This window comes from Prionailurus bengalensis, chromosome A2 (assembly GCF_016509475.1).
Source record: "Prionailurus bengalensis isolate Pbe53 chromosome A2, Fcat_Pben_1.1_paternal_pri, whole genome shotgun sequence".
Classification (NCBI taxonomy): Eukaryota; Metazoa; Chordata; class Mammalia; order Carnivora; family Felidae; genus Prionailurus; species Prionailurus bengalensis.
The window spans coordinates 135,277,899-135,291,977 of record NC_057348.1 but is presented as its reverse complement, the minus strand read 5'-3'; the positions used below and the strand labels follow the sequence as shown (position 1 = coordinate 135,291,977).

General features: G+C 35.7%; 1 protein-coding gene across 1 annotated transcript in view; it reads right to left on the bottom strand.

Moving 5' to 3' along the window:
* Positions 1 to 14,079, bottom strand: part of CFTR (CF transmembrane conductance regulator) — a 160,889-nt gene that overhangs the window by 112,789 nt on the left and 34,021 nt on the right. Inside the window, exons 8-10 of the mRNA XM_043589556.1 lie at positions 12,763 to 12,855; positions 5,335 to 5,517; positions 1,546 to 1,737 (exon numbers count right to left, since the gene is read on the bottom strand). Coding sequence (XP_043445491.1) covers positions 1,546 to 1,737; positions 5,335 to 5,517; positions 12,763 to 12,855 — 468 coding nt within the window. The remainder of the gene's footprint in view (positions 1 to 1,545; positions 1,738 to 5,334; positions 5,518 to 12,762; positions 12,856 to 14,079) is intronic.

Below are 14,079 nucleotides of genomic sequence, written 5' to 3'. Positions count from 1 at the left end.
GAGTTAGCAAATGCTCATTTCATGAATGAGGGATCCACAGCTTTGAATTTATTATTATTAATATAGCTATGGTAAATTTGGGTAAAATATACTTTCACCTTCGTAGAATCAAGGTGAAAATAACCATTTATAAAATTATCTTTTATTTTCCATGCCCAGCATGGACCCCAACATGGGGCCTGACCTCACAACCCTGAGATCAAGATCTGAGTGCCTCTATAAAATTATTTCTATGAGAAAAGGCATAATCAAAGCAAAAAATAAAGCCTACCAGAAACCTTCCAACACCTTGCAACTAATAAATAAAGCCTATGATTTATCTTGCAAGACACTATCACTCCTACATCCCAGTCCCCACCTAGACAAATATCTGTGGTCTCTAAGAACACTCAAATATTTTTTTCATAACAAATCTACTGAGAGTTTCAACATCCCGTTTGTGAAATACTATTCTTGGAAGAAGGGCTTTTGAGGAACGAAGAGTATCTTCTTCAAAACAAATCCAATAATTTTCCACAATAGTTTTTATTTTTATTATGCTTTCATGTATAGAAAATAAGAGAATGGAGCTCTAAAAACTACTCTGGAATGAGTCAGTATATACATGGAGAGCCATTTGTACAAGCATGCATCCTTCTTTTGTAAGTATTGCAGTTTCTATCTAACCAACAGCCTTTTTCTTTTCTCTGTACTTTTTCATTTTATTCTTACTGAAATTTTTTTTCATAAAAGGTGACTTAAAGGAATCCACTAGTGTCAAATGCCATCTATCAAAGATAATGATTTTGAATCAAGATCTCTATTCAGGCAATACTATTGATAAACCTCATAATGATATATTCCCTGCCTTAATAATTTATATCGGTAATTATTGAACCCTCCACCATATAATTTATGCATTGAATAGCACAAGATGCACACACTGGCCCTTGGAATGCTTCACATATTTTCAGGCAATTAACCCATTACCCAATATTATAAAGTGAGTCAACATCATTATCTTCATTTTGTCTCTGTTTCAGAGAATTACAGTCACTATAGGTCATATGGCTACATGTTGAAGGCCAAAGGATAAAATGTAATCACAATTTTATCTCTGATTCTCTACTGGCAGGTTAATGCTCATTCCATTAGGGTGTGGTAGTTATTAAAATTATTATTTATTATTAATAAAATCCTCTCATGTAATTGTGAAGTATATTTTAAAAAATGCATGCCATATAAATGCCCATTGAGGACATTTGTCTCACTAATGATTCAATAAAATTCTCTGCATTTCATAAAGAATTTTTATTATTATTATTTTTTTTCCCAAATCAGCCCATCATTTAAAAACTAAAATTGTACTTTTTCTATGATTTTGCAAGTTTCTTAAAGCAGGGGTCATATATTTTATTTACTGATTTAACTCAGAGTAGTTTGTCCATAGTGGAAACTTGATTAATATATGTAGACAGACTGATTGAATAGAGGACTAATTATATCATTTAGGTAGGCTAAAAGTGTCACATTCAAAAATCAGAAATATGTCAAATAATTACTTACCTCTTCTAGTTGGCATGCTTTGATGACACTCTTATATCTATACTCATCATAGGAAACACCAAAGATGATGTTTTCTTTAATGGTGCCAGGCATGATCCAGGAAAACTGAGAGCAGAATGAAATTCTTCCACTGTGCTTAATTTTACCCTCTGAAGGCTCCAGTTCTCCCATAATCATCATTAGAAGTGAAGTCTGGAAATAAAACCATTGTTATTAAGTAAAATCATTTATCAGATCACTCTCAGAATATACTTGCCTCCAACTGTCATCCTAAGCAGAGGTATCTATTCTGATTTTAAAGGATTCTACATTAATTCATTTGATTCAAAATTTATTAAGCACTTCCTGTTCTGGATTTGCTGCTATGCACACAAGATACAAAGGGGAATAAAGGAAACAATGACAATAGAGTGTGCTAAGTGCTTTGGTAGAGGTTCACAGAGATAGAGCACCTAATTCAGATTGTTAGGTGGGTTTGGAGGAGGTCAGGGAAAGATTATCACCAGCTAACCTTTGTTAAGTACTCAGTCTATGCTGGGTGCTGTCCTATGTGATTTAACTGTATTCATTCACTTAATCCTCACAAAAACCCAGCAAGGTAGATTCAATATTATCTTCATCTAACAAAGAAGAGATCAGTTAAAAAGAGATATAGTCAGATAATATTGTTCTCATGAGCCCTTATTGCAGAAACTAGTATAAAATCATACAAGGGATGACTGATGAAGCTTCACCAAAAGGACTATCAATGAGCAAAGACTTTATATGAAAAAAGACTGTGAACTAAAATTTAAACTAACGTGGAAATTAGAGTTGAGAAAGAGAATTAAAGTATGTTATATTCCCTGACAATAAGAAAAGTTATAAGTAAAGCCCAAACAAAACAAAGGAAACAGGGTATAAAGGAAATTCACTGATTGTTTACAAAGAAAAGCTACAAGTCAAAGATATGATTTAAACATAACATATCAGCTAACAGAAGCATAAGCATATTTAACAACACAAAGATAAAACATTAAGAAAGGTAATACTATGGACTAAAATTGAGTAGAAAAAAGGGAGGCAGCAGAGGACAGAAAAACATTGATTTTATCAGAGCTCACATTAGGGAATAAGAGAAAGAAAACCCCAAAGATTTAATGTAAAGTTATTATAACTATAACCACTGTAACAAAATACCTCCCAACCACTAGAAGTTGGAATGCCTTTGGGCTCACACCTTGGCCCCTTTCTCTGCCTATCCATTCTCTCTCCTTTGGAATCTCATCTGGCCTCAAGTTTTTACACTGCCAGCCCCATTCCCCTGAAATCAAACCTGTATAACCAACTAACATCTCAATTTAGATGTCAAATATGCATTTTAATCTTAAGGTTCTAAAACCAAGCTCCACCCCAAATCAGTCTCTTCCATAATCTCCTCAGGTAATGGTACCTTCATGCTACCATTTACTCAGTCCGAAAACCTTGGACTCATCCTTGACTCCCCTTTTTTGCATACACCACTTTCAATCTAATTATGTGGTATCTTTCTTAGAGATATGTCCTGAGGGGTGCCTGGATGGCTCAGTCAGTTGAACGTAGACTCTTAATTTCTGCTCAGGTCATGATCCCATGGTTGTGAGATTGAGCCTTATGTTGCTGAGCATGGAGCCTGCTTAAGATTCTCTCTCTCCCTCTCCCTCTTGCCCTCCACTTCTCTCATGCATGCCCATGCATGCACGCAGCACAAGAAAGAAAAAGAAAGAAAAGAAAGGAAAAGAAAAGAAAGAAAAAAGGAAAGAAAAAGAAAGAAAGTCCTGAATTTGACTATTTCCTTCACTACCTGGTTAAGCCAGTATCATCTTCTGCCCAGTTTGCACAATAGCCTCCTAACTCATTTCCTTACTTCTGCCCTTATCTCTTTACAACCTATTTTCAAAGTAGCCTCATCAAAACTAAGACAAATCATGTCACTTTTCTGCTTAAAACCCTCCAATGGCCTCTCATTTCCTCAGAAAAAAAAAAAAAGCCTTACTCTTTATAAGCTCCTTTGTAAGGTCCTTGAGACTCTTTTACGATAGCCCAAAAATGGTCTAGCCCACATTACTCCTCTGACAGCTCTACCCTCTGGCTGATTCTGTGCTAACCCCACTGACTTTCTTGCTGTTCGGTGAACCACACAGGCACAGTTCCATTTCAAGGCTTTGCTCCATCCTCTATCTGCACAGCAGTTCTGTGGCCTTACTGACAATCCCTGACACAACACAATTTCTGTCATCCATCCTGACCTTACCTTGGTACTCAATTTTAGCTTGGTCTTAATAATAACTGAGCAGCAGATGTGGAGAATAAGCTATTAGCTCCTGCTTTTGTTTACATTTAAAATAAAATACAAATGTCTGTGAAGTTTTATCAACATTTTGGTATTTATAAATAATAATATAATATATTATATATTGTATATATACATTACATATATAAATATATTAAGATATATTTATATGTATAAATATTCATATTCAGTGATGGTTTCATTTAATGTCATATCTCTCAAAATACCGAGTATTGATAAATATATATTACATATACTTGATAAATATATATGAAAATATAAAAATTATATATAATTTTATATGTTTATCTAATATAATTATTATATTTTATATTTATATTGACAAATATTAACATCAACATTAGTATTGCATTAATATAATAAATATAATATAAATAATAATATAAATATTATATATCTTTAACATGGATAATCAGATATATTCAATTATGTAAGTTTATTAAAACTGTTATATATTAAAATATCGCTCCTAAAAAATGGGATTTATAATAAGTTGACTGGGGGTAGGGGGATGGGAAGCTGACCAGCACTGAATAAATTAACATTCCTATGTATTTCTTTCAAAAACCTATCCCACTCAATAATTTTTCCTCATAATAAATCCTAAGTAAGTCTGGGTCCATTCTCCAAAATTCTAATGTCAACAAAATAGGGACCTTTTGTCTATGGGGTTAGTAAGGCAAAATCTAAGCCAACATTTTCCTGGACAAGCTCTGGAAAAATGTCTATGCCAGAGATTGGTAAAAATGAATGGTTCGTTTATTCAATAAATTACTGAATATCCACTATGTACAAGATACTTTGTTGACTTATATGTGAAATCTAAAAAACTAAAGGAAAGAATAAATGAACAGAAAGCAAAAACAGACCAATAAATACAGAGAACAAACTGATGTTTGCCAGAGGGAAGGGGATTGGGAGGGATGGGCAAAATGGGTGAAGGGGAGTAGGAGGTACAGGCTTCCAGTTATGGAATAAGTCATGTGAATGAAAGGTATAGCATAAGAAACATAGTCAATGGTAGTGTAATACCATTGTATGGTGACAGATAAGTAGCAATGTTTGTGAGCATAGCATAATGCAGAGCATAGCATAACGTAACGAATCATTACGTTGTGCAAATGAAATTAACATAACATTGGGTGGCAACTATGCTCCAATTTAAAAAAAGAAAAAACAATTTTTAATAAATTTAAAAATCAGCACGTGGGAGAAAAAAGACACTGGGTTCAGTGCCATGCACCACATAAAGATGCAGAAGAAAAGGTCACTGAAGAAATAAAAGACTAGAGACTATTATCAGTGTAATAATTTATATTATAAGGGACAATATATCTAAGCATTCTCCTACCACCAATGTAAAAATTTCTCCAACATGCCCTTTTAGGCTACAGACACACGAGGAAATGAAAGAAATGCATGCCAAATGAAGTTCTTAACGATGAGGAATAGATTACCTTGCCTGCTCCAGTAGATCCAGCAACCGCCAACAACTGACCTTTTTCTATCTTGAAATTGATGTCTTTCAGGACAGGAGCACCAAGAAGTGAGAAGTTGCTGAAGAAGAGGTTGTTGTCACCATCAGAAATTTTTCTATTGTTACTGTTTTGTTTTGCTTTCTCAAGTAATTCCCCAAATCCCTGAAAAAAATAATTATAGAAAACAAAAAGGTAGGTTTTTCAAGTATTTTCAATAGCTATTTGTTTTATTTATTATGAAAAGCACATGGCCCATGATCCATACTTTATAACATGTAATTATATAACATGAGTTCTAGAGCACATGATACAAAACATTGAAAATTTTAATACAGCATTTGATGGAAATATAATTTCAATATCTCGGATTATAACTCACCATTAAGCTAAATTAAATTATTGAAAAAAATGTGTACCTTCTCCTATAGGCTGAGCAAATAAATATTATTATCTAATTCTCAGCACAGTAATAATATCTGTTATAATCCCTCTGTTTCAAAGCTGTAGACTTGTGACTCAGAGGTTAAATGACTAAAGTCAGCCAGAGTGGAATTACAACTCAATCTGACCTCTATCATGCTGCTGGTACCTTCCTCTAAGAAGCTATCATTTAAGCAGTTTAATTAAGTAGAAATGCAATGAGATGGCCAGATGATTCAGATGAATTCCATTATATGAGAATAGCTGGGAGGAAGGAATTGCCTTCTGAAAGTTCCCTGCTTCTCTGTTGCCCCATGGGAAGCTTTAGGGTAGTGGTCTTCAAACCAGACCAAACAGCCCTAAGGATCGATCATGAGGAAGCTTGTGTATACAGCCTTAAGGGAATCTATTTCCACATTCTCAACCTCCAAATATACTCCTTCCTAAAATAATCTGCCTGGGATTTGTTTACTCTTCGTTATCTCTTCTTTCCCACTTTCCGGTTCACAATTGTTCCTGCCTCACTTTATACAGAAGAGAAGCCTTTCAGGACATCTGTTGGTTAGGTGTCCAACTCTTGGTTTCTGCTTGGGTCATGATCTCCCAGGCTGGTGGGCTTGTATCCTGAGTTGGACTCCATGCTCAGCTGGGAGGCTGCTTGGGATTCTCTCTCCCCCCTCCCTCAACTCTCAAAAATAAATAAATAACCTTTAAAAAAAAAAAAGAAAAGAAAAGGAGAAAAGAAAAGAAGAGGAACCTTTTACTTTTACTAGTCCTAAGTCTTACTGTGTTGTACTTCTTGGAGTGTAAAACTTCTAGGACACAAACGAGGGGACCACAGAAGAATAATTTTCTCCTCAAAGAGGGTCCCACAAAAGCAAATCCAGGAATACTGAAAGAGGTAACATCTTATTTCACCCAGGTTTCAAACTGGAGGCAATCTATGTGTCTTACCTAGCTTAGAATAAGATTTCAGAAATGAGTTGCAGGATAAGGCATTTTAATTATTTGATTACTTACTTAATTTTTAATAATTTAATAAATTTACTTAGTACACATTAATTACCTGTATTTTAAGGTTATACTTTGTCTGACATAAAATAAGCTGATTGACTTGACAATGGGAACTAACTTCATGAATTCATGTATCTTCCATAAACTGAATGCACCCAAACTATAGTGCCAACGTTTCGGCAAAAATCCATTAAACATACTTAACAATTACATATTTTTCCACCACTTAAGAATACACTGAAAAATTTATGTCAACTTAAAAATGTGTCAGAGGTGTGTGTCATAGTTTTTCAAAATTCTTTTGGGTCATACATAAGCAATTAAGTTTGAAGACCACTGCTTTTAGTTCTCATGATAGGGATGGTTAACATCCCCCTCAGTCACCAAACAATAAAAGCAAACCGTTTAGGAAGTAGACAATAAAAAGTTTTTATAACATGGATCAAAGGCATCTGCTATTCCCTTATTCATTTATTTATCTCACAGATATTCACTGGGAATCACCTCTGTATTAAAGACCACTTTGAAAATCTCACATGAGAGAATAACATTATGAATAGATATTAACACTGCAACATGCTTAGTGCTAGAACTGAAAATCACACCAAGTCTTATGGAAGTACATTATAGAGAGTAAGCAACTCAGCCTGGAACTTGACCAAGTAAATGACCTGCAGGCTAGGCTACAAGGGATAGAACTGGGATTTCATAAGACCAAGAAATGGTATAGGTGTTCTAGGAAGACGGATCTGCATGTACAATGATTTAGGCTTAAAAAAAATAAAATATGCCTCAGAAATGGCAAGTGGCCAGGTGTGATGTATATGGCAAGATGACAAAAGATTTCCTTAGTAAGGCAGGCCATGCAGTTGTTAAAGGACTTGCTGTGCCATGCTTAGAAGCAGGACTTTTATCCAATAAGCATATGAACCAGTGGGAAGCTGTTGTTATAAATAATTTTTATTTCTTTATTTTTTTTATTTGAGAGAGTATGAGCAGGGGAGAGGGACAGAGGGAGAAGGAGAGAGAGAAGGAGACAGACAGAGAGAGAGAGAGAGAGAGAGAGAAGATTAAGCAGGCTCTATGCTAAGCTTGGAGCCCAACATGGGGCTTGATTCCATGGCCCTGGGATCATGATCCGAGCCAAAATCAAGAGTTGGAGCCTCAAACCAACTGAGCCACCCAGGCACCCCACTAATAACTTTTATTTCTGATTACAGAAGAAAGACACTTATTTCAAGAAATTTGGAAAATATAAAAAAATCAGAATGAATAGAAATCACTTATAATACTACCACTGAGAAGCAACCATACTTAACATTTCAACCAAAATCCCTCCATTTTCTTACACATAAATGTATATGATTTTATATAGAACCAGGGATTAAAAGTACAGCATAGGCAATATAGTCAATATTATTGTAATAACTTTTAAGTGTAGATGGTAACAACATTTATCATGGTGAGCATTTTGTAATGTATCTAATTGTTGAATTACTAGATTGTACACCTGAAACTAATATAATATGTCAATTATATTTCAATAAAATATAAATGTAATTTTTTACAAAATTGAGAAAAATATAAGGTTGTGACATGCTTTCTAACTTACAATAAATCAATATTTTCATATATCATTAAACATGATTTTTAATATAATTTTTAGTTGCAAGATAGTATTCAAGAGTATGGATATACTATATGCTCATACTTTTGCTATAAATTGGGGGCACATTTTCTTTGTACAAATTCCCACAAGTGGAAGTTCCAGAGCATAAAGTATGTAAAATTCCATGTGTTTTCAATAGTAGTTCTGAATTTTCTTCATCAAGAAATATATGAGAGTGCCAGTTTTCAAATTTCAGTTTTCAACACTATTATTTTTTGGTTTTGGATTTGTTTTGACTTCTTTTACTTGTAGCTTTATAAGGGAAAATGGAATATAATTATCTTATTTGTATTTATTTGCTCTCTAATAAGATTGAACATTTTCCATATTTATGAGTCCCCTGTTGGGCATAAAATGGTTATAACATCCTCTGTCATTACTCCAGTAATGGCTTTACTCCAGTAATCTTCTCATCCAGGTGGATAATGGTTAACTTCAGTCTGAGCTTCAGTCTACTCTGTTTTTGAGGGTATTAAATGAGATAATATACATGAAAGCATTTTGAGCACAATAAAGCAGTAGTCACTCTCTTTTTTTTTGTTTAAATAATTTAAAAATTATTTGTTTAAACAAACAAATAATGCTCCTACATTAAATAAGGAGCAGTATTATGAGTGGTAAAGGGTTTTGGAGTCAGAGAAATGTAGGCTGACATTTTAGCTCTGCCCTAATTAGTTGTATAACCTTGTTCTAGTTGCTTAAACTAAGTTTCAGCTTCCTAGTAAGTAAATAGCAATTTTACCCACTCACAGGTTTATACTGAGGGCAGAATCATGTATCAGAATCACCAGGGACTTGCCTCTTGGGTAACTGGGTGGATGGTAATGCCATCAAAGAAGAGAGCAAATGCACTCACTGGAAGGGGCTAATTTATGAAGCTTGGTGAGTGATGAATGAGAAGTGCTTGAAGAGCATGCAGGAAACTTAGAAATACATGTATGAATTTCAAGAAAGAAACTGGGGCCAGAAATCTGCATTTGACACTCATCAGCACATTGATGTCAGTTGACCTAAGCTTGAGGTCACCCACAGAGGGCATGAAATGCTAGAAGAAAGCCTAGGGGGGACATAGTGCCAATCACCATTGAAGTAGCAGGCAGGGAAGAGGTAGAAGTCATGGTCTGAGGATAAAAGAATATGAAAGGAGTGGTTCACTAAAGCCAAATGATCAATTCAAGAAGAAAGGAATGTTTTAATGTATTGGTGAGGGTAGAATCCAGATTGCGGTGGGGAGAAGCCCATGAAAGATGAGGAAATGAGAACGGGCTTGACAACAAAGGGAAGGAAAGGGATAAAGTTTAAAGAATGAAGCTGGGTGGGCAAAAGCAAGGGGAAACATTTTTAATTAACTTATAAATATGTGAATGTGAAGAGGGATCAGTTGAAAGGAGATGCTGAAGCTTCTAGAGAGAAGACTGCTGGCCCCTTGTTCTAAGATGAAGCAAGGTATTAATAGCTCAGTCAAGGGCAGGGAAAAACATACATCTTAGATACAATGGAAGGAGAAAAACATAATTCCAAGGGTGAACAGGGAAGTTGGAAGCATTCATACATAATTATGGCTTCTATTTTCTTTATGTTTTGTAGGAGGCAAGGAGAACCTGAGGGGAGTAGGGGGTTTCAGGAAAGTGGTAAAGATTTGGAATAGCATCTGGGGAAATGGTCTAGGAAATTAAAGACAAATAAAAAGATTTCCCAAGAAGGTTTACAGGCCCCACTGAGGTTGAAACAAGAATAGTATAAAACTAATATAAGATATAGGATTTTCCCAGATAGCACCTCCTTCACCAAAGTCCATAAAGTCATGTTTTGCAGGAAAGGATTCAGTGGAAGGAAACAGGAATTGGGAGACTTGTAGGAGAAGAACTGAAATGATAGGTCTTGGAATAAGCAGAGGTTGAACCAGGCAGGGTCCAAACGGAGCATTAAAGAGACTAGAAATCTTTTTTTTTTTCAACGTTTTTTATTTATTTTTGGGACAGAGAGAGACAGAGCATGAACGGGGGAGGGGCAGAGAGAGAGGGAGACACAGAATCAGAAACAGGCTCCAGGCTCTGAGCAGTCAGCACAGAGCCTGACGCGGGGCTCGAACTCATGGACCGCGAGATCGTGACCTGGCTGAAGTCAGACGCTTGACCGACTGCGCCACCCAGGCGCCCCTAAAGAGACTAGAAATCTTGAATTTGAAAGACCATCAGGTGTGATTTAGAGACAGATAGAGATGGAAGGTTAGAAAATTCTGGACAGAGAAAGATTTTACATTTCCAAAGTGGAGGAAGTCTAGGTGTTCTCAAAGGTCAGGATATGCCTATGAGAGGAAGCTTCTAAAGAAGTCCCTGGAAAGTATAAATTCTAAGGACAGTGTTGGGGGAGTGCTCATGTGGTTGTTGAGGTTTCAGACATCATGGCAGAAGTTTAATGAGCAACACTATCCCGAGTAAATGTGATCAAGAAGTGAAATAAGTCAGGCAGAAAAGAAAAATACGATTTTACTCACATGTGGAATTTAAGAAACACAACAGATGAACTTAGGGAAAAGGAAGGAAAAAGAAGATAAAAACAGAGAGGGAGGAAACCAAAGGAGATTCTTACATGCAGTGAACAAACTGGGGGTTTCTGGAGGGGTGGTGGTAGGAGGGATGGGCTGGATGGGTGACGGATATTAAGGAGGGCACTTGTTGGGATGAGCACTGGGTGTTTTATGTAAGTGATGAATCACTAAATTCTACACCTGAAATCATTATTACACCATATGTTAATTAAATTAGATTTGAATACAATTTTTTTAAAAAATGGGAAAAAGAAGTGTCCCGAGTTTGACAGGTGGCCATCAAAGACTTTGAGGATACAGCCAAATGGGAAGCAAGAGTTCAGGGATAGGATTGGAGGCTGTGACATCGAGGTCCAAATTTCAGCTTCAGCGCCTGCCAGTTGTATGAGCTGAACCAGGTGCCGTAACCTCTCCAAGCTTCCACTTCCTTATCAGTAAATTACTTAGGTCGTAGAAATGTTATGTGAATTAAATGAGACAACATTTATAAAGTGATTATCTGAGAGCCTGAAGCATAGTCAGGGTTCAAGCCTGCTACCTATTTTATTAGATGGAAGGAGAGTGAAATGCAAGACTTTTGAGCAGAACAAGGAAATAATTGTCTCAAATTAGTAGGGAAAATGTTAAACCTCTTATTTTCCCTTCATTCCTAGAAGGGCAATTGAAACTCCTAAAAACAAAGAAGTAAAATCAATCTGATCCCTTTCGGATCTGCCACTTTCCCACAAACAACTTCACCAGGCAGATAAAGAATTATTCTCTAACCTGTATCTTCAAAAATGAAGTAAAGTGAAGCCCTGGCTGTCAAGTTGCTTATATAAATAAAGCCAGTTTCAGATATTTTGAAATATGCACAATAAGACACTGGTTTCAGAACTTCTATCTTTATTCAGCACATATGTGATAAGAAAATAACTCAATAGGTATTCTCAATAACCAAATATTGCTTCTTTAGAGGCTGAATATTATTGATAATATTTTTCAGACTTTGAGATATATGATAGAATTTTTATTTTTTTAATTTTTTAGTTTTTTTGAGCATATTGGCTTTTTTTTCAAATTTTAATTTAAATTCTAGTTAGCATATAGCACAGTATTGGTTTCAGGAGTAGAATTCGGTGGTTCATCACTTACATGCCATACCCAGTGTGAGAGAACTTTTAATAGTGAATGGAAATAAGTAAAAATAGGAAAAAACACATTGATATATCTCTCATACATCTTTACATTGCCTTGTGTATGTAAACACATTGGACTAGAACTTGAGATTAGAGAAGATAATATTTACTGAGGAACTACTTACTATGTGCACGGTACTCTGCTGAACACTCTACGTTTCACAACAGTCTTGTAAGAAACTAGGCACTGCTTGCAAGGTAAATATTAATATTTCACTTTATAGATGGAGAACCAAAGGTTCCACAAGTAATTTGATCTAGGTTACACAGAAAATAAACGGCAAAGTCAGAATTCAAATCTTGCTCTATCAGGCTCCAAAACCTTTGAGATTTGTATGCCTTCCTAATCTGTTGTGTCAAACAAATTATAGGACTTAGAAAACAATAAAGAGGCTTCCACACTGTAACATTTCTGGGCCCTGACTTCTTAATTTATCAAGTAAGTGCAGTGGTTCCCTGCCGGTGCTATCAGTTCAATTATCATTCTAACTTTCTCATCCATTAGGATGAAAACTAGATTTGAAAAGGAGGAAATGGTAAAGTATTTAGGGGAAACAATTAAAAAAAATTCTGACCTCTTCCCAGAAAGCTGTTACATTCTCCATCACTACTTCTGTAGTTGTTAAGTTATATTCCAATGTCTTATATTCTTGCTTTTGTAAGAAATCCTGTTTACAAAAGGAAGCAAAGATATATTGTAGAACTAAAATAGCATTAATGCATTATTACCTCTGTTTTACACTCTAATAGTTCTGTACCCTGTATTTGCATTTTGTGAATATTTATGAATATATTTATGAATACATTAGAAATTACTTCATAATAAAATAATTGATAGCAGTGTTCTGAAGTTAATTTTCCAAGTACTTGGATTTATCACATTTGAAATGCACTCTTAAAACGTGCTATTTTAGGGGCACCTAGGTGGCTCAGTCGGTTAAGTATCTGACTTTGGCTCAAGACATGATCTCACAGTTTGTGAGTTAGAACCCATGTTGGGCTCTGTGCTGACAGCTCAGAGCCTGGAGCCTGCTTTGGATTCTGTGTGTGTCTCTCTCTCTGCTCCTCCCCCACTCATACACTCTCTCTCATTCTAAAAAATAAACATTAAAAATTAAAAAGAAAACATGTGGTATTTTCTAAAACTTTTTTTAATGTTTATTTATTTTTGAGAGAGAGAGAGAGAAAGAAGGGAAGGGAAGGGACAGAGAGAAGAGAGGGAGACAGAGGATCTGAAGCAGGCTCCACCCTGTTAGTGCAGAGCATAACGTGAGACTTGAACTCACAAACCGTGAGATCATGACCTGAGCTGAAATCAAGAGTTGGATGCTTAACTGACTGAGCCATCCAGTAACCCCTATAAAACTGTTTCTATATATTAGATTTCAACACACAACTGATTGTTTCTTCTACTCTTACAAGTTAACCTGGGTAATGAATTTATAAGGCCTCCCTGAATTACCCCCCAACGTGCCTCAATTCAACATTAGGACACAGAGAAAGCTAATGTCTTCTCATCTTTAGCTTCTTCTTTACTGGAGGCACCATAGCATCACTTCTCTGGGTTAAGGTATGAAGATCTAATATATCTGATTTTAAAGCATCAGAAGTTGACTCTAAGAGAAGGCTCTATCAGACACGATTAGGACTCAACTAGGAAAGGTGGGAGCATAAGGGAGAATTAAATGCCTATATCCTGAGGTCCTCACCATTAGGAGGTATTGAGGAAAGCCTGGTCCTTGACTCACTTTTGCTTTTTTTTCTCTGCTCTTTTCTCATTCACTATTGCTATTTTGGGTTTTCTCTTTCTTTCCTAGTTTGGTTTCTCTCTGTGTTTCTGTTCAGTGACTCTCCCTGTCTTTGTGACCCTCTCTCTTTGGGTCTAGATTCAT